Source organism: Prunus mume, linkage group LG6 (genome assembly GCF_029339155.1).
Source record: "Prunus mume cultivar Tortuosa linkage group LG6, ASM2933915v1, whole genome shotgun sequence".
NCBI lineage: Eukaryota > Viridiplantae > Streptophyta > Magnoliopsida > Rosales > Rosaceae > Prunus > Prunus mume.
In genome coordinates, this window is record NC_142703.1 from 14,747,273 (window position 1) to 14,765,411 (window position 18,139).

General features: G+C 38.8%; 2 protein-coding genes across 4 annotated transcripts; one reads left to right on the plus strand and one right to left on the minus strand.

Moving 5' to 3' along the window:
* Positions 1 to 524: 524 nt before the first annotated feature.
* On the minus strand, positions 525 to 2,850 carry GH3.1 (Auxin-responsive GH3 family protein). Its single transcript, XM_008238184.2, is given in 10 exon segments — positions 525 to 961; positions 963 to 1,142; positions 1,144 to 1,345; positions 1,348 to 1,535; positions 1,537 to 1,590; positions 1,592 to 1,676; positions 1,679 to 2,020; positions 2,023 to 2,075; positions 2,197 to 2,298; positions 2,396 to 2,850. Coding segments are annotated over 10 exon segments (1,746 nt in total). The 5' UTR covers positions 2,713 to 2,850; the 3' UTR covers positions 525 to 738.
* A 5,930-nt stretch (positions 2,851 to 8,780) lies between these two features.
* On the plus strand, positions 8,781 to 17,947 carry HAT3.1 (Homeodomain-like protein with RING/FYVE/PHD-type zinc finger domain-containing protein). Of its 3 annotated transcripts, XM_089054372.1 has the most exons (10): positions 8,822 to 8,996; positions 9,234 to 9,314; positions 10,253 to 11,917; positions 12,160 to 12,325; positions 12,543 to 12,666; positions 12,742 to 12,854; positions 12,934 to 13,509; positions 14,566 to 14,907; positions 17,116 to 17,205; positions 17,306 to 17,947. In XM_089054372.1, the coding sequence occupies exons 3-10, from the start codon at positions 10,575 to 10,577 to the stop codon at positions 17,699 to 17,701; spliced, it is 3,150 nt and encodes a 1,049-aa protein (XP_088910498.1). In that variant the 5' UTR covers positions 8,822 to 8,996; positions 9,234 to 9,314; positions 10,253 to 10,574; the 3' UTR covers positions 17,702 to 17,947. The 3 variants fall into 3 exon arrangements, with proteins under 3 accessions (XP_008236405.2, XP_088910498.1, XP_088910497.1); XM_008238183.3 differs by lacking the exon at positions 9,234 to 9,314 and having other exon boundaries at positions 8,781 to 8,996; XM_089054371.1 differs by lacking the exon at positions 8,822 to 8,996 and having other exon boundaries at positions 9,076 to 9,314.
* The last annotated feature ends 192 nt before the right edge of the window (positions 17,948 to 18,139 follow it).

Below are 18,139 nucleotides of genomic sequence, written 5' to 3' on the forward strand. Positions count from 1 at the left end.
TGATATTTTAGTTGTGTATAACTAACATGAGCATCTTAAGTGGACTAATGGGAGGCCAAAATCATGCGGTACCAAGAATATATATTGTTAATTGCCCAACCTAAATGTTAAGAATATCCATTGACATATCCAGTTAAGAATGTCTTTTTAATGCCATTGGAGTATAAGTGAACTCTTCCGTCTCTACCTATGTAGGCAAAGGTTCAAAACTCCCAAACACTTAATGGATAGTTGTATAAATTCCCCTTCTTTAATCTCTTGTATTAAAAAAAAAAAAAAAATCTTCTTTTTTTTTTACAACATTTGTCTTAAACTTTGTTTTTAAATATCTCTTGTCTTAAACTTTGGGAACCAACCCATTTTATACATGCCAAATACCCTTTCCTTTTCCTTATCAATTTGTTAGGCAAAGATGTGGAGGCCCTTGTCATAATGTGTAATGCATTGAATTGAATGGATGATGACACATAAGTCCAAAACCAAAAGCTAGCGACTATGAAGGCAACCATTCATGAACAAACACCTTGAAAAGAAAAGTTACACTTTCATTCTTTCCACGAGTGAATTGAACCAAACTACGAAACCTGACCCTTGAAACGTCCTAATCCAACTTACACTTTTCTTATATGACTAAATCTTTCCACAGAAAAAAAAACCTACCCATAAAAATATCCCCAAAAAAATTATTATTATTACTATATTTATATTAGAAGGACCACATCGTTGACTTCCTTTTTTTTACCGTCTCCTTTCTGGTGTCCAATGCGGTAAAGATGGGCTAAAATGCTTAGAAACCACCCTAGAGTCCAGTAACTCCATAATCGGGGTAAAATTCACACACCTCGGCACCTTATATTGGTTGATGGACGCCCCTCTTGAGATTGCGTAATCCATCAACTCCTCAAACGTGCCGCTCTTCACCACACGTATCTCCGGCCCGATCGAGTTGTCCGCGACTCGCTGTAAACCGAGTTCGCGATTCCTCCATTGCCAGCGACGACTCATCACCAAGTCGACCGACTCGGTCTTGAGTTTGCCGAGTCCTTCACCGAAGCTCCCGGTAGATCACGAGTGCCCGGATCGCCGCCGTGTCGGCGTAGCTCGTGTACTCAACGACGCCGGCGTTGAAGGATCGGAGAAGCCGAGGCGTTCTCGACGGCGAGTTGCAACTCGGCCTCGTCGGTCTTGTCCGAGTCGATGCCGAGCGACGCGTTCTTCCTCCGCACGAAATGGAATCGCGGCGCCGAGTTGTGGAACCCGTGACTCGGAGGATGTCGCCGACTGCACTGACCGGCGTAGGTGGTGATGACGAGCTCGTACTCTCTCCCGACCTCAACGTTGACCAGTCAACGAGTCGAGTAGTCATCGAGTCGCCGCGACTCGCCGAGTTGGGATCGTACGGCAGGAACTCGAAATAGGCCATGTTTGGCATTATGGTGTAGGAAACTTCGGACGGTTTGCACATCGGGTTGAGATTGAGTCCGAAATAGCATTCGGAGGACGCATACATAGTGCACGCCATCGGCAAGCCACCCGTAGTACTCCAAGGTCGGAATATATTGAGCCATTGCTCCGGTTACGATCACGTCCGTACTTGGTGTTTGGCCATATCCGGGTTAAAATCCCATCCCGATTTTCATATCCGCATTGTTTGGACACGAAGTCCGCCAGCTCCGGTCGGGTTTTAAAATCCCGTCCATACACGACTTCAAATTCGGTTCGGTTATTTTCGGGTTGAGAGTTCGGTTCGGATGTCGTTCACCACCGCCAGTTGAGTGGAGGAAGCGGATGGCGGAGAAGACCCGATGCGAAACGGCGCCGAGTCGGAGGACTTGCTTGCGCTCAAGGAGGCCGCAGAGCATTTGGGAGTACATGCTCTGGAACGAGTCGGGGCAAAGAATGGCCTCGTTGGGGCTCGTGTAGACATTATACGGGTCGTACGGGCGGGTCTTGAAGTGCTCGCTCTTGTAGTAGCTGGTGAGAACAGGTCGGGCCAAGAGTCCACCCGGCGTCTTGGTTTGGACTTCACGAACAGAAAGTACAGGCCCTTGCCTTTGTCCAGTCCAGGCACACAACTGTTCCATTAACCATTTAAAAATTAAATTTAGTCTTAGAAAAAAAAATTATTAAATAAATAATTATAACGCGTATTTTAATTATTTAATTATGTAAAAAATTATAATTAAAAAAACTTACAGGTTCATGACGGGCATGAGAAGGCTGTACAATAATTGACGGCGATCCAACTCCTCCTGAATTGTTGGCATCAACTTCCTCTCTCCAGCTGAAGTCCCAGAACTGTAATTTTCCATGCAAAATAACTAAATAATTAATTTTTAAACTAAGAAAAATTAATTATATGAGTTGATTAATTTTGAATTAATTAATTAATTACCTTGTGAGGAATTCAGAGATTGGGTGAGCAGACAAGATGGGAGAGCGATCTCCATTGGCGATGCGTTGGATTTCGGGCTGGAGATCCTCGTAGGAAATGATCGGCAGTTTCGATTTGAATGTTTCGCGGTCGGTGGCGCCGCCGAGTTTGTATCTTTGAGGTACTCAGTCTCGGCGTTTCGGGCCAAGATATCTCACCAAGACCCGCTCTTGCACCGGGTCGGCGTTTCGGGTTGTTTCTTCAATGAATTTCAGCGCCTTGGCGTCTTTCTTGCAGGCCGGTGGCCCGAGTGGAGAAAGGGAAGAGTCAACGGCCATTTGAAGATAAGATTTTGAAGTGCGAGATTGTCAATTAAAATGAAGGAAGAAGGAAGAGTTTTATTACGTGTTGTGTTTTGTTGATTCGAACGGAGAAGATAAGGTGAAGAAAGAAGGAGAGGAAGAGAAGTGTGGAGTTTGTTTGTGTGTTAGGTAGGTGTAGTGAGATTGTGGAGTGGGATTGGGGCCTTTATATAGGAGGGAGGAGGAAGGCGGTGGGGCCCACGGTGGGTGGGGAGGGGGGCGAAGCTGACGATGGGAAATACGGAGAGAGTCGTGGAAAAGTAAAAACAAAAAGGGTGGTCTGGGAGAAGAGGGACAAAGTTGGACCCACAACACATAGACATGGCCTGAAATGAGGCAGGCATGTGGGGTTAGGTCACCACCATGTCAGCGTAGCCAAAGGGGTCGAGAGAGACCTTGAGCGGGGTATTTCGTAATTCCGGAGGCCCAGTAAGGGGAGTGTGCATATATTTTGGAAGGTCATACGCGTCAGCCAACCACGCGGACTGTTCCGGGGTAAAATGTTGGGCATGGACAGCGATGGATGGCCGGCAGACCAGGCAGTTTCTCCTGTTGCAGGCCCCAAAAAAAAAAAAAAAGAATTGCCACGTGAGTCATTACGCAAATCACAAAACAAAAACGGAATGAAAAAGCAAATTTGGTGATTATCCATCTTCATCTTCTTTTTGTTTGTTGTATTAATTTTGTCATTAATTACATCTCCAACAGTCTCATTGTCTCAACTACTTTAAACAAAAAAACAAACATGCTGAATTAATAAAGTTAGGCATAAGAATAAGCTGCATCTTCATGTGCATGCATTCTTCTTTTTCTCAACTCAAATTCAATTCATATTCATCCAGTTCCACTGTCAGTGTGATGTGCAACAGTTATCTGTATTATGTTTGATGCTCCAAGTTCTTGTCTCTTGATTGAAAGAGATACAGAGACACTAAAGCAAAGGTCCAAAAGCTTTTTACTCCAAATTCTTTTTATGTGTATATATATTATACACACGTGAGCGCGCAACAAAATTTCATAATTTACGGGTCTAGTAGAATTGGTTTACCATGCTCTTATTCGGGTTATCATGTGTTACCAATAAAATTACTATCGTTTCTATTAAAAAAAAAAAAAAATAAAATAATCATGTTAATCAACGGGGGCGCATGAACCACTATAACTAAAGGAGGGAGACTGCTGCTAATAACCGTCACAATCATAAAATAAAAAATGAGAATCTTTTCATTTTCGTGTCAAATAATAATAAGAATCTCTTATATTTTTTAATACGTCTCTGCCGACATTTCATCATCCTCTTCCTGTTGGTCTTCCACATGTATTTTATACACCCCACAAACTCAGCATCTTCTTTAGAATTTAGTTTACTTTTTTTCTTCTTACTCTCCGATCACCACGTAGCCGTACTGCTGTAATATTTTATAATTTTTTAATATTCGATTTAATATTGTGCATGCATTTTTCAATTTTGGGTCAGCCGGGATGACCAATCGCAGCAGACACCATATGAAGAATGCTCACGAAATTGTGGAAAATATAACAAATATAAAAAAAATCAAAGTTGTTGAGAAAACTCCAAATTATGCCATCCAAATAACTAATTTTCATAGACTTTTATATCTCTTTGCATGCAACACACTATGTGAGGGGAAAAAAAAACCAATAATTATATTGCGGTGCCGTGAACCAACAGCCACACGCCACAATTTCTTGCCGGATTTGAAGAGCTTGTTTTGGCCGGTGTCAAAATTTGGGGGCATACAAAATCTAAAATGCTCTATCCAATTCCTCATCTGGGGTTTTTTTTCCACGGTCAAATTGTGTGGCAAGGACTTTGGACTAGAAGCCGAAATAGGGTTTGCTTTATTTGTGAGTTAGGTTTTCATGGAAAAAGAATGGCTGTAGAGACCTTGACTTCTCAACAACTTTATGCCCTGGCAAGGCTGCAAAAGATAGAGACACGTAAAGGAGCTTTTCTTTTCAATTTGTTTGTTCAGCCATATTTGAAATTAAAAAGGGACCACGAAACAGTAATTAGTATACATCATTAGGCTGAATTTAGCTTACATCATTATTTTATTATGATAATATATTTATATGTTTGCTCTGAATTGATTAAACATAAGACTGACCAGCTCTCTCTTTCTGTCTCACTCATTTCAGATAATAGGGATAAGTTCCCACTAAAGATGTTTGTCTTTACAAAGCTAAATTTAAAACACAATGCATGCATATATCATGGGCGGAGGAGGGGCATACATCAAATTAATTAATTAAAATACGGACATCCGCATGTTATTATCCGCATATTATTATTGTGCACTGTGGTGATTCATAGTTTAATAATATACATAACATATCAGACTGTCTGATAAGAAAATATTAGGATTTAAATACCTGTTAATTTATTGAACAACATAACTCATGCGTTTGGGAGACCGGTAGCGGATTGGTTGGACAATAATACCTACTTGCATGAATAAACAATTCAGGTAGTCTTAAGTGCAACAGATAAAAAAATTGTTGCAAGGAAAATTCTAGGTTTGTACTGTTCTGCAGGAAAAAAATTTATTCTTTAGAACACAAGTTGGACGACAGGACCTAATTAAGTAGTATAACAAAGATTAACAAGTATTTTACAGTTCTTTAATCCAAGCTTTCGAGGTGCTTCTGACTAGGAAGCTTGCATATGCTTGTGATCCTTCTTTTGTTAGCAACTGATTAATCTTGCAGACAAAGTCACAAACTCCAATTTGGTGGACATTAATTCCTGTTTTCTGTTCAAGAATGGAAACCAAGAACATGTTCTGATGCAAAATAAAATACTGTAACTAGGGTTAGCAGGATACAGAAGAAAATTAAAGAGAGCAATGTTTGGTCTGCAGAAGGGATCTGACGTGAAAAATAAAATAAAATAAAATAATTTCGTGATTAATAAGTGAATGACGGACGAATGTTTCAAACGTCTAAATTAGTCATCTTGGTCGGTTATTAGATTAAGACCACAAAACTTGATTAGACTCAGAGATGATCAATTTCAATCATGTAAACCGACTTTCTGGCCGTACAAACTAATTATTAATTGAAATACGGAACACTTCATATATATCTTGTTAGCTGGCCATTAATTATTTTGGGTATTAATAGTATTACCCCAGTTCCAACTTGGGTCTCAAGACTAAAAATTATAGCTACTTGTTTGTACAATTATATTTTATTTTTCAAAAGAAGTTTATTGAACGAACCCCATTTACTAATCACAATATTTAGGGCACACCTTAGGTGTAATTTTTTATAAAATACTTTAGGTGAATTGACACAGTCATATATACTCGTACTCATTATAGAAGTAGCACCAACATAAGATATCCGTTAATCACATTATGCCTCGGCACGTGTAGTAAGAAAGTTGTAGAAAATCTTAACTGTAAGATTATACGTAAAGACTTTTCATCCCAAATATCACAACGAAACTCACCTATACAAGAAACAAGAGACCTGAACATGTCACACACTTGTGAAATATATGATCAACATTCAACCCATAAAGATGGTACATTTAGCATTATTGGATTTAGTCTTAAAAGTGTGAGATGGACCCCAAAAAAAGGAATAATAGTCTTTTGAGAAATTGAAGAGAAAGGAAGAGTTTGATTTGATTAGTCGCGAAGTGGAGCAAACGCGGTGCTAATAAGGAAGGTGGGTTGGACGGTGAAAACAAGCGGCAGGCAGCCAGCAATTTCAATTTTTGACTCGAAAGTCAAAAGTCGTCCGTGCAATAAAATAGCTCCGCACTGCACGTGGAAATTTTGTAAATGCGCAATGCGCATCCTCGTTCCCGATTCACGTGAAACATAACGGTGGGGATCTAACATGCGCGCACAGCGCAGCACAGCACAGCACAGAGCGCTGGTTTCCTAATCACTTCCCAAGTCTCCGTGGATTTTCATTTCCAGTCTCCAGTCAAAGTCTGTAATTTCCTCCTCCAGAGTCCAGTCCAAAGGTAACGGCGCACGCCGCATTGCATTTGCATGCATAAATAATGATTCTTACCGTGTTAATTAATTAATTAATTAATATAAAATTACACTCAAATTAACCAATACACAACACATGCATAAGGACAAAACGGGAAATTTAGAAAACAAACAATTTTTCTTTAGCATATTAATGACTTTTAGCCTCCTTTTAAGATATAGGCATATATTCTATCTAGCATAAGTTAGATGTGTGGCTCTTTCTTAAGTTTTGTTGTCCTTAGAGGAGGCATATTGTCCTTACCCTGGACTAGGGATTGAACCTATCCTAGAAGCTAGATAGAGCAATTAGTGTGTAGTCATGCTTTTGCCTACCCTTTGTACGGAGAAAAGAGCAATAAGTTTGTTTGTAACCAAGGCACATCTTATGGATTTCGGGGCATAATTTTTTCGGCTTTTTATTAGTAGACTCATTCCAACATGATATTTATCTATATAAAATAAAAAGCAGAGCATGGTGAAATATTCAAATTATTAAAAAATATCATTGGTTAATTCAAACAGTAAGAATTAAAATTACTAATTAAATGAGGATAATATGATAAATTCACACTTTTTCATATTTAAAAAAATTTAAATTTAAAATAAAATTAGATAATAGGTCATACTTTTATGAAACATAGCTACCCATATTATCTTTTCTTAATTCTAAAAATAAATAAATAATAAAACCAACTGGCAGGGGCTAGTATTATATAAAACAAAATGCAAAGAATGGTGAAACATTCAAAATACCAGAAAATGCCATTTGGTTAATTCAAATATTAAGAATTAAAATTATTAATTTAATGTAATATGGTAAATTCACATTTTTTTTTCATATTAAAAAAATTAAAATTAAAAACAAAATAAGATAATATGTCATACTTTTATGGAACATAACTACCCATGTTATCTTTTCTGAATTCTACAAATAAAAAAATAATAAAAAATAAAACCAATTGGCACATGCCAAGGGGCTAGTGATATATTTTTTTTTAAAAAAAATCCATATATAGTTTATTTGTAGACAAAAATTCAAAACTAGTCACTTGTCATTTTCTAATTAGTTCTTAGTGTGTTAGAATTTTCTAAGAACCAATTAGAAAATGATAAGTGACTAGTTTTGGAGTTTTCTCTCCAAATAAATTATATATGAGTTTTTGCACAATATGTCTTGCTAAAATGGGCTTATTTGTAAAAACCAATAATTTATTTTCAAATGTTGGAAGAGATTCCAAATTCGAATAATAATAGAGTAATTTGCACAGGTCTAGTCGTACTCGCACGATGAGCCTTAAATTCGGGCCTTATAGGCATGGACTTTTATGGACACAAAACACTTAGAGTTTTTACATGATACATATCATTAGTAGACGATCACAAATTCCCAAACGTTTACCGTCATGATATTTTTCTCTTCTTTGACAAATGAGTGAGAGGGATATTCGAACTTCAGTCCTTATATTGGAGGCTCTAGATTGCCACCTTGTTGACAAGTTATCTTATACCGCACCTTAGAGCACTTCCACTAATTTGTTATGGCAAATGGTAAGGGCAAAGTAAGGGTTGTTACAATTTATGTGAATAGTGCAGCCCTTGTAAAAGGCTTGTGGTGTTTCCACCCATTGTCATGACAATTCAAGGGCAACTACTATTCACATGAGATATGAGGAGAGGAATTTGTATAGAGTTTTGGTATGAGAAGCGATGATGTTAGCAAACCCAAAATGTTCTTGCCTTTGGGCTGACCTAGTTTGGTGGGACCCATGTGTTGCCAGGGCTGTAGAAGCATACTGGAACTACAAATTGGGGCTTGGGTCTCCTGTTGCCCGGACAAGGGGCACAGCTGGAAGCGCCCTGACATAGAGGATCTTGTTCAAAATAATTACAATAATTGGGCCTAATCAAGTAGATAGTCCCATCATATCCAAACCCAAAAACAAACCATACACGAAAACAACAATGGGTCATATGATCAAGGCCCATCCCACCCATAAAACCCAAGAGAAAACACACCCCATGCGCAAAATAGCATAGAGGAGGGTGGAAAAAGCAAGCGCAGCGGTGGCCCAGATTTATAGAGGACAGTGTTTAGTGAGAACCGCTTCTTTCCCCTGGGCGGTGTGAACAAGTATCGGGAACACACACAACCACACAAACTCAAAATACACACACAGATCCAACTCCATTCCAATTCTCTTTCTCTCTCTCTCTAGCGGTGGAAACTACTAGATTCACCAGGTAACTTTTTAAGCATAAATGACTCTTAAATTTTTTTTTTGGGTATTAGGTTTCTGAGAAAAAGCTTCTCATGCTTTAGGTCTTGTTCTTCTTCTCCAATTTGATTATTGTTGGAGAAGTTGCCTGAACTGAGTTTCTAATACCCTTTTGAGCTTTTCCGTAGCTGCTTGATTTCTGCTGAGATAACTGAGGTATAGGAAATGTTATTAGTTTTGTTGTTGTTTTGTGGCAATGAAGTGAGCTGAGCTGCAGGTTAAGTGGACATAGTGTTTTTCTTTTGCGGTTCTTTTCGTGGCGTTTCTCGGCAACCAAGCAGAGGTTATGAGCTAGAAAGCTTTTGATTATGTTTGTTTTTTATATCTTAGAAATGGAGTTTTCAAAGTATGGTAGCTGGAAATAAGCATTTGCATATTGAAGTACGTGAATGATACTTAATGTTAAGCTTTGATTAGGCAGGGGACTTACCCAGCTAGATTATAAACGTTTTAGCATTACTGCTGAGTTTTGTGTTATTAATTCACCATTGAGGTTTTTTTTTTTTCCTGAATTGTTTTGAACGGAAACATTTTTTTGCCTTATTAAACTGTGCATGTCTGAACACTCCTCTATATGAATAGTTCACTAATAATCCTGTCTTTAAATAAGAACCCATTTCTTAACTGTTTAGTTATTAGATAGGAACAACTGAACATGCATTGTAGGAGAGATACATCTCAAGACCATTCATATCTTTTGCGATGGTTGCAAAATAGGTCCTGATTTAAGAACCTTATTACAAAATAATTCTTTTGTGCATGCATGTATGTAAACATTATGTGGGTGAATAGTTTTCGAGACAAATTTCAAATGTACTCTCAGTTAGATGCATGTTGCCGAAGAAGCTGACACTAGAAAATTTAGGACAAGTGATCAAAGGCTACGATTCTGGGCTGCATAATCTTTATTCCAAATGCAAGTTTTTTGGAGTTTTTGTGGCATCCTTGTTCTCATGATCTGTGTGGCCAGTGCTGCTTAGTGTAGCTAGATTAGCACTTGAAAGCATTTTCCTACTTTCTCATCACTTCTTATGTCACTGTTATTTTCTACCTTGTACTCCCATATATACCTAGTTAAGAGCAATGGGTTAATTCAATGTTTTATTAAGAAGATGAGAAACGCTTTTTTCCTTGTTTTCATTTCGTTCTCTACTAATGGGGGAGGGTTGTTATTCTTGGTTTCCAAATGGAAATTTTATAATCTTTGGACCCCTGCTGCAGGTGTCTGGTGTTATTCAATGCAACAGCATCAGAAGTAGTTATATGGTTGGAACTCCTCTTTGCATTGTCATTTTGGGGTGAGAATTATTAATGCGAAGTTGGATACATATTGAATGTTAAAGATTTTATGTTTGTTAAGTAAGACTGGATAGCAAAGTGGAAAGAGGTATTGATCGGTTATTCTCTACATAGTTATTTGGGTAACATTACTACCCTTTCTCTTGGGCTTGAGTCCTCAAAAAAAATAAAACCAACTTCTTCACGGAGAACCAAACAGATAGAGCTACTCATATTTATCCCTGTATATGCTTATCACTTTAATATGGCTGATGCTGCACAACTGGAAATTCCTCCAGAATGTGTGAGTAGTCAAACTGCAAAATGCCAAGAGGAAAGTACGTCAGGACAGATACATGAAATTGGTTCTGAAAGTCAATGTAGTGAAAAAACCAAAGAAAACATTGGCTGCAAAGTTGTTCAAAATGAGCTACTGGAAATCTGCAAAGCATCTAACAATCCTGAGGAGCAGTCACAGTCATTCTCTGAAAATCTGACTGAGAATTCTCATGTTGAAAATTTGGGACTGCCTGCTGAAGATGTGAACAAGAGTAGTCAAAGCGATGCTCAAAATGTAACCAAGAATTCTCTTACTGAACAATTGGAAATGCCTCATGAAGATCCGGATGTGAATAATCAGACTGATAAAACTTCATGCTCTGGACAAATTTCATTGGAACAGACAAATGATTCTGGTTTTGGAACTTCATCTAGTGAACCAGCTGAAGAAAAGCATCCTTCTGGCTCATTTTGTGTACAAAATGAACTGTTACAAACCATTATGCCACTACCCATCTGCAGTGGCAGTGAACAATTGCAGCCAATTAGTGAAAATGTGAACATGGCTTCTCTCAATGACCAAGCAGGACTGCCTCCTGAAGATGTGAGCAAGACTTGTCAGAGCGAAAAAATTTCATGCTCTCACCAAATTACATTACAGCAGATAAATGAATTTGGTTCTGGAAGTGTACCTAGTGAACCAGCAAAACAGAAATATCAGCTTGACTCTGTACCTGCCCAAAATGAAGAAGTTAAAACTAGCAAAGCAGTATCCAGCTCTATTGTTTTTGAACAACCGGGGCCCTCTATTGAAGCTATGACCGAGGATTCTCCTATTGGACATTCAGAACCACCCCCTGAAGATGCAATCAAGAGTCTTATTGATAAAGAAATGGAACCACTTCCAGAAGATGTGACCCAAAATTCTAGTCTTCAACGGTCGGAAACACCATCAAAGAATGCATTGAAGATTTCTAGCTGCTTAGGACCTAAGGATAAGAAAAATCCAAAATCAAGAAAGAGGAAGTATATGTCTAGATCTTTTGTTCGCAGTGACCGAGTTCTGCGCTCAAGGACAGGGGAGAAAGAGAAACCTAAAGATCTTAAATTAAGTAATAATGTTGCAACTCTTGAATCCAGTAATAGTATTGCCAATGGAAGTAACGGAGAAGAGAAAAAAAGGAAGAAGAGAAAGAACAGACGAGACAATAGAGCCATAGCTAATGAATTTTCAAGAATCAGGACGCATCTGAGATATTTGCTGAACCGGATAGGCTATGAGAAATCTCTGATTGATGCTTATTCTGGTGAAGGTTGGAAAGGATCCAGGTGCATAAGTTGTTCTATACCATTTTCTTTATGATCATAGTCATTCTTTTATGTCTAGTTGGTTGCTTTAGTTATCGGATGCTAGAGGATTTAGATGGTTTAGTTTCAGAAAGATCTTGTTTTGTTGAATACTTGAGGCCTTCTGGGAATGTTTTCACTCTTCAATTGGTTTATGTTTAATTTTCTACTTTTTAAGGTAAATCTTGGGCTTTGGCTTCTGACTTCTTTTCTAATTTTTGCAGTCTGGAAAAACTAAAGCCAGAAAAGGAGCTTCAACGAGCTACTTCTGAAATACTTAGACGCAAGTTGAAGATAAGAGATCTATTTCAACGTCTTGAGTCACTATGTGCCGAAGGAATGTTTCCAGAATCTTTATTTGATTCCGAAGGACAGATTGACAGTGAGGATGTAGGAGCATTCTTCAATTTTAAGTTGTTCCACTCGTTAAGAAAATTCTAATTCTCTCATTTGACATAATTTGGTCATCTGATTTTTTTTCCTCTGGCATGAGAATAGTGTTGTATTTTTTTATATTTATTCTTCTGTGTATAGGTTCTGATTTCTTATTCTTTTCTATTTCTTACGTGAAGAATAACTTTATTTCGGAACTTTAAATATTGGGCAGATATTCTGTGCAAAATGTGGCTCCAAGGATGTGTCTCTTGATAATGATATTATCCTCTGTGATGGTGCTTGTGACCGTGGGTTCCACCAGTTCTGTCTAGAGCCACCACTTTTGAGTGAAGACAGTAATGACCAGAGCACTCCCTTGTTTTTGGTTATTTATGATTCATCAGTTGCTTACTTATTTGTTTGGCTTGCAGTCCCCCCTGATGATGAGGGTTGGCTATGCCCTGGATGTGACTGCAAAGTTGATTGCATTGATTTACTTAATGACTCTCAAGGAACAGATCTTTCTGTCACTGACAGCTGGGAGGTTAATGTCAAAGGCTGCATTGGTTTTGTCTTTTTAATTAAACACTCGATCTCTGATCTTGCTCCTATTTCATGTGCAGAAGGTATTTCCTGAAGCAGCTGCAGCAGCATCAGCAGGAGAAAATCAGGACAACCATGGACTTCCATCAGATGATTCTGATGATAATGATTATGACCCTGATGGTCCAGAAACGGATAATAAAGTTGAGGGAGAAGAATCAAGTTCTGATGAATCTGAATATGCATCTGCGTCTGATGGACTTGAGACTCCAAAAAGTAATGACGAGCAGTACTTGGGGCTTCCTTCTGAGGATTCAGAGGATGATGACTATAATCCTTATGCTCCAGATGTCAATGAGGATGTTAAGCAGGAAAGTTCAAGTTCTGATTTTACATCGGACTCTGAGGATCTTGGAGCTGCTCTTGACGATAATATTATGTCTTCCGAAGATGTTGAAGGTTCCAAATCAACGTCATTGGATGATAGTAAGCCTCATAGAGGCTCTGGCGAACGAAGTTCCAGACGCGGGCAAAAGAAACATTCTTTAAAAGATGAGTTGATATCTTTATTAGAGTCAGGTCCTGGCCAAGGTGAATCAGCATCTCTTTCTGGGAAAAGACACATAGAAAGGCTGGACTACAAAAGGCTGCATGATGTGAGTGTCTTTTTAAAGTATAATCTTATTGCCTTGTTGCCTCCATGTATTTTTTAACTATGATTTTATGAACCTTCCAACTGCACTTGTTGTCTTGTCTAATATCATGGTAGGGTATTTGTACTCCACAAGTTTCCTAGTGTACTTTGCTGTTTGAATTGGGGAAATATGATTCTCATCTCCCTAAACAGAATAATTGTTACTCTAGGCCTCAGAATTTTGATTGTTATACTGTCCTTTCTGTCATTTATGATTGTACTTGGTTTCAGTTCTTAATGGTATATGCAAGAGTTGATTGAACACATTGAAATCAATTCCTTCTGCTGTAGCAGTAGTACATAAATGCATTATTACATATATGTCTGTCTTGTTAATTCTAACTTGATTTAGGATTCTAATTTTTTTTTCTTTACTTGAATGAAATCGGCGATCATCGGGATATGACTTTTCTTTCTTGGGGGACTTGAAAAAACACTTGTTTGTTGCCTTTCTCTCTGAATATTGGGAATTCATCATGTTGTATTTTATGGAAGCAACACAGTTCTCCTCTGGTCCTTGTTTATCTCCATTAACACAGTATTTTGTTTTAACTTTTAACCGGCAGTAATTTGGACTAAATATAAAATTCCTACTACACAGAAATGCAATTCAAACTGGTTATTTTTTACCTTGACCACCCTCACATGGGTTCTTTCTTCCTGGCTAACTTCAAGATTTGGTTGTGGTGTTTCAAAGCTACACGTGCATAGTGGGCAGTGCTTCAAAATCCAGGGCTCCTTCCCTCAAACAAATAAATGATAAATAAATGACTGAAATCTGCTATGCAGTATGAAATAGGTTATAATTTATAAATCTCTGTTGTATGTTTCATTCCGGTGTTGTTTATGCTTTGTTATCTGGTAGAGTATAGTACTGTGCTTGAAAGAACAAATGCATTGTTCTACAGCTAGGTTATCAGTGCTTTGTATCACAGTACTACTTTGTTATTTTTCTTGTCGTGTTCTATTCCACTCTCTAGTTTGCTTATGCTTGTTCTATTTACCCTGATGTGTAAAGGAGGCATATGGAAATGTTCCTACTGATTCAAGTGATGATGAAGATTGGAATGATATTGCCATACAAAGGAAAAGGAAGAAAGGTACTGGACAAGTTGCTAATAGGTCACCAAATGGAAAAACATCAAACATTAAGAATGGAGTAATCACCAAAGATTTAAAACCTGATGTAGACGAGAATGAGAATACTCCTAGGAGAAAGCCTCATCGAAAGTCAAATGTTGAAGATACAAGTAATTTTTCAAATAAATCACCTAAGGGCTCTACTAAGTCTGGTTCGACTAGTGGGAGAGCTGGATCATCAAGATCAACATATAGCAGACTCGGGGAAGCTGTGACTCAGGTATTATGGTGTGATTTTTTTCTACGCTTTTTAGCATATAAAGTCGAAAAAATTTCTTCTATTTTCCCCGTACATAAGCTATATCATTTTATGCCTTGTTCTTTCTGTCTCAGTTTTTTTTCCCCTTTTACTACTTCCGTTCAACAGAGAGTGACTGAACTGTCGCGAATAGTTGTGACTCTATGTGTCTGTAAAGTCTTTCTATGGTACAGTTAACCACCCTAAATCTAAGCGAGAAATATGTGTCAGTAGACCGAAAATGGAAAAAATTAAGTCCATCGGCCTAGGGAGCTAGGCGACTGCATAGAGAATATGTTTGTAACTTTGTAGTCAGAGGAATTGTATATATGTACATTACATATTCAAGTTTTCTCTTGTCAAACAGTTTTTTTATAGAAGAAATGAACTTTATTAAGCAAAAGAACACGGAGGTGGATAAGGCAACCACCACCGAAGAAACAAAAACAACTCACAGAGAAACAAACAGCACCAGTCCCTCCCCAACTAACAGGGAGGAACAAAACCAAAAAACCACAGAACAACACACCCCCCAACCCTCAGTTAACCGTAGCTGCCATATCCCTGATAATAGTGGAATAAGAGTAGTCTTTAAAATCATTTGTAACCGAAGCCCACAAAGCTGCCCAGTACTTAACTCTATCCCAAAGCTCAACCACTCCCACTCCCCTATAGTCTTCAAAAATTCTCCTATTACGCTCCATCCAAATGTTCCAGAAAACAGAGTGGACCAAACAGCCCTCTAAAGTTGAAGCGCACTTCCCCTTTCCCCAAACCACAAAGTGAGAACAAAGGAAATCAGAGCACCCTTTCGGAATCACCCAAACAGTCCCAACCTCCCTCCAGAAGAGCCCCCAAAGACTTAAGGAAAAAGGGCAATGTAAGAAAAGGTGGTCCACATTCTCCTCACTATGCTTGCACAATACACACCATTGAGGAGACAGATACATAAAAGGTCTCTTCCTTTGGACTAGATCCGAAGTGTTAACTTTCCCAAGCGCCACCAACCAAACAAAGACTTTGACCTTAGGGGGAGACTTAGCCTTCCACACAAGAGAGAAGGGATGAAAGGTCACAACCTTCCCCTTGTTGCGCAAAAAGGACTTGCAAGTGAATGATCCCGACTCCTCAAGATCCCACCTTCTCCTATCCATTTTAGAAGCACGCAATCTGAATCCTTCCAGAATTTCCAGTAACTTAATCACCTCGACAGTCTCCCTTTCATTCAGATTTCTCCTAAACCCAAAATCCCAATTATGAGGAAAAACCTGAGAATCAACAAAACAGTCAATGCTTAAGGAATGCTTTGAAGACAGCGCAAACAAGTGCGGAAAAGAGTCCTTCAACAACCCCTCCCTCACCCAACTATCCTCCCAAAACCTGACCCTATTCCCATTTCCCACCTCAAAACTGCAGCACTGTAAAAAAGTTTGGTAACCCGCTGAAATGTCCTTCCAAGGGTTAAGAAAGGTAACTGTAGTAGCGGGATTAGCATCCCACCCATTAGTAGCTGACCCATACTTGCTTTTAACCACCGTAGCCCAAAGAGAGTTAGGTTCCATGGGGAAGCGCCATAACCATTTAGCACGCAAAGCTTCATTCTTTTCCTTCAGAGAGCCCACACCAAGCCCACCTTCCTCCTTAGAATTAGCCACCCGCTCCCATTTAACCAAATGATCCCTCTTTCCTTCCTCCACACCTTCCCATAAAAAGGATCTCATAAGCTTCTCCAGTTTGTTAACAACACTGGCCGGCATTTTAAATAGAGACATATAATAAGTAGGGATGCTACTCAACACGGCTTGAATCAACGTTAACCTACCCCCTCTGGAGAGAAACGCTCTTTTCCACTTTTGAAGTCTCCTTTGAATCTTCTCGAACACCGGGTCCCAGAAAACAATAGCTCTAGGATTACCACCGAGTGGGAGACCCAAGTACTTCATAGGCCAGTCCCCCACAGCACACCCCCAACCACCAGCTAAGCAATTGAGGTAACAATAGCTCTTGTCAAACAGTTTGGCATGAGATGCTGCCAGATTGTCAATCTTGGCCATTGATTAGGTTTTTGTCTTGTCAAAATCTGTAGTCTATATATGTTTGTCATTCAATGATTTTCAAGCTCTCTTTCTATCTCTTTGAAGAAAAATATACATAGAGGTTTATCTTAAATGATGTCAACTGTTATTTCAGAGACTCTGCAAATCCTTCAAGGAGAACCATTATCCAGACCGATCTATGAAGGAAAGTCTGGCCCGGGAACTAGGACTAATGGCTAAGCAGGTCATACCTTCTTTCATCTTGGCATCAGTATTACATCTCCTGTTCTAATAATATTTTCAGTACAATATCATGTTTTCTTTATCTGAATTTATTGTTGCAGGTAAGCAAATGGTTTGAAAATGCTCGCCACTGTTTAAAAGTGGGTGTGGATAAAAGTGCTTCAGAAAATTGTGCCCTGTCCCCTCAAACAAATAGAAAACAACTTGAACAAGGAGATGCAATTGTTGGAGATTCTGATCACAATGGAGCTCAAAACAAGGAATTACACAGGACAGATGATCCTATGATAGGTTGCTGCAGTAGGGATGTCAAGGATAGTGAATTGGTGTCTCCGGGAAGCAGCAGATCGAAGCTTAGTACTCCAAACAATAGAAAGAGAAAGCGTAGATCAGATGATCCTGATCCAAAAACTGGGACACCAGCACCTCCTGCTGAACCAGAAACTAATAGAAAACCTAGCAGAGTTATGACTAGACGAAGGAAATCTGTTTCTTGATTCAAATTTTGATCCTCTAGGAGAGTATAATTTTAACCATTTACCCCTTGCAAGAGAGATCTTGTGGGGCAAGAAATCTGGCTATACCCTGAAGGATTAATCCGAGAATTACAGCCATCGTTTCGTGTAACTTAGCGATGAGCCCGGGTTGTGTCTTGTTTCAGGTGAGTCAGAGTTAATTGCCCCGTCATAAATGCTATATAAAGCTGTTCTGTATAATGAGCTCGTCATCAATTCGCATTTCTAGATATTGTTCTTGCTATCAGACGAAAAAAAAATTTCTTTGACACAAGTGATATTGAGGGAGGGGATTCGAACACAGGCCCCTGCTGCTATCAAACAATCTTGGCTAATCCTCTTTCCGCCCGTTCCATTTTTCTAATCCCAGTGTCTGATCCTTGCTATAAATTCACTCTTCATAGTATGAAGTTGTGAACC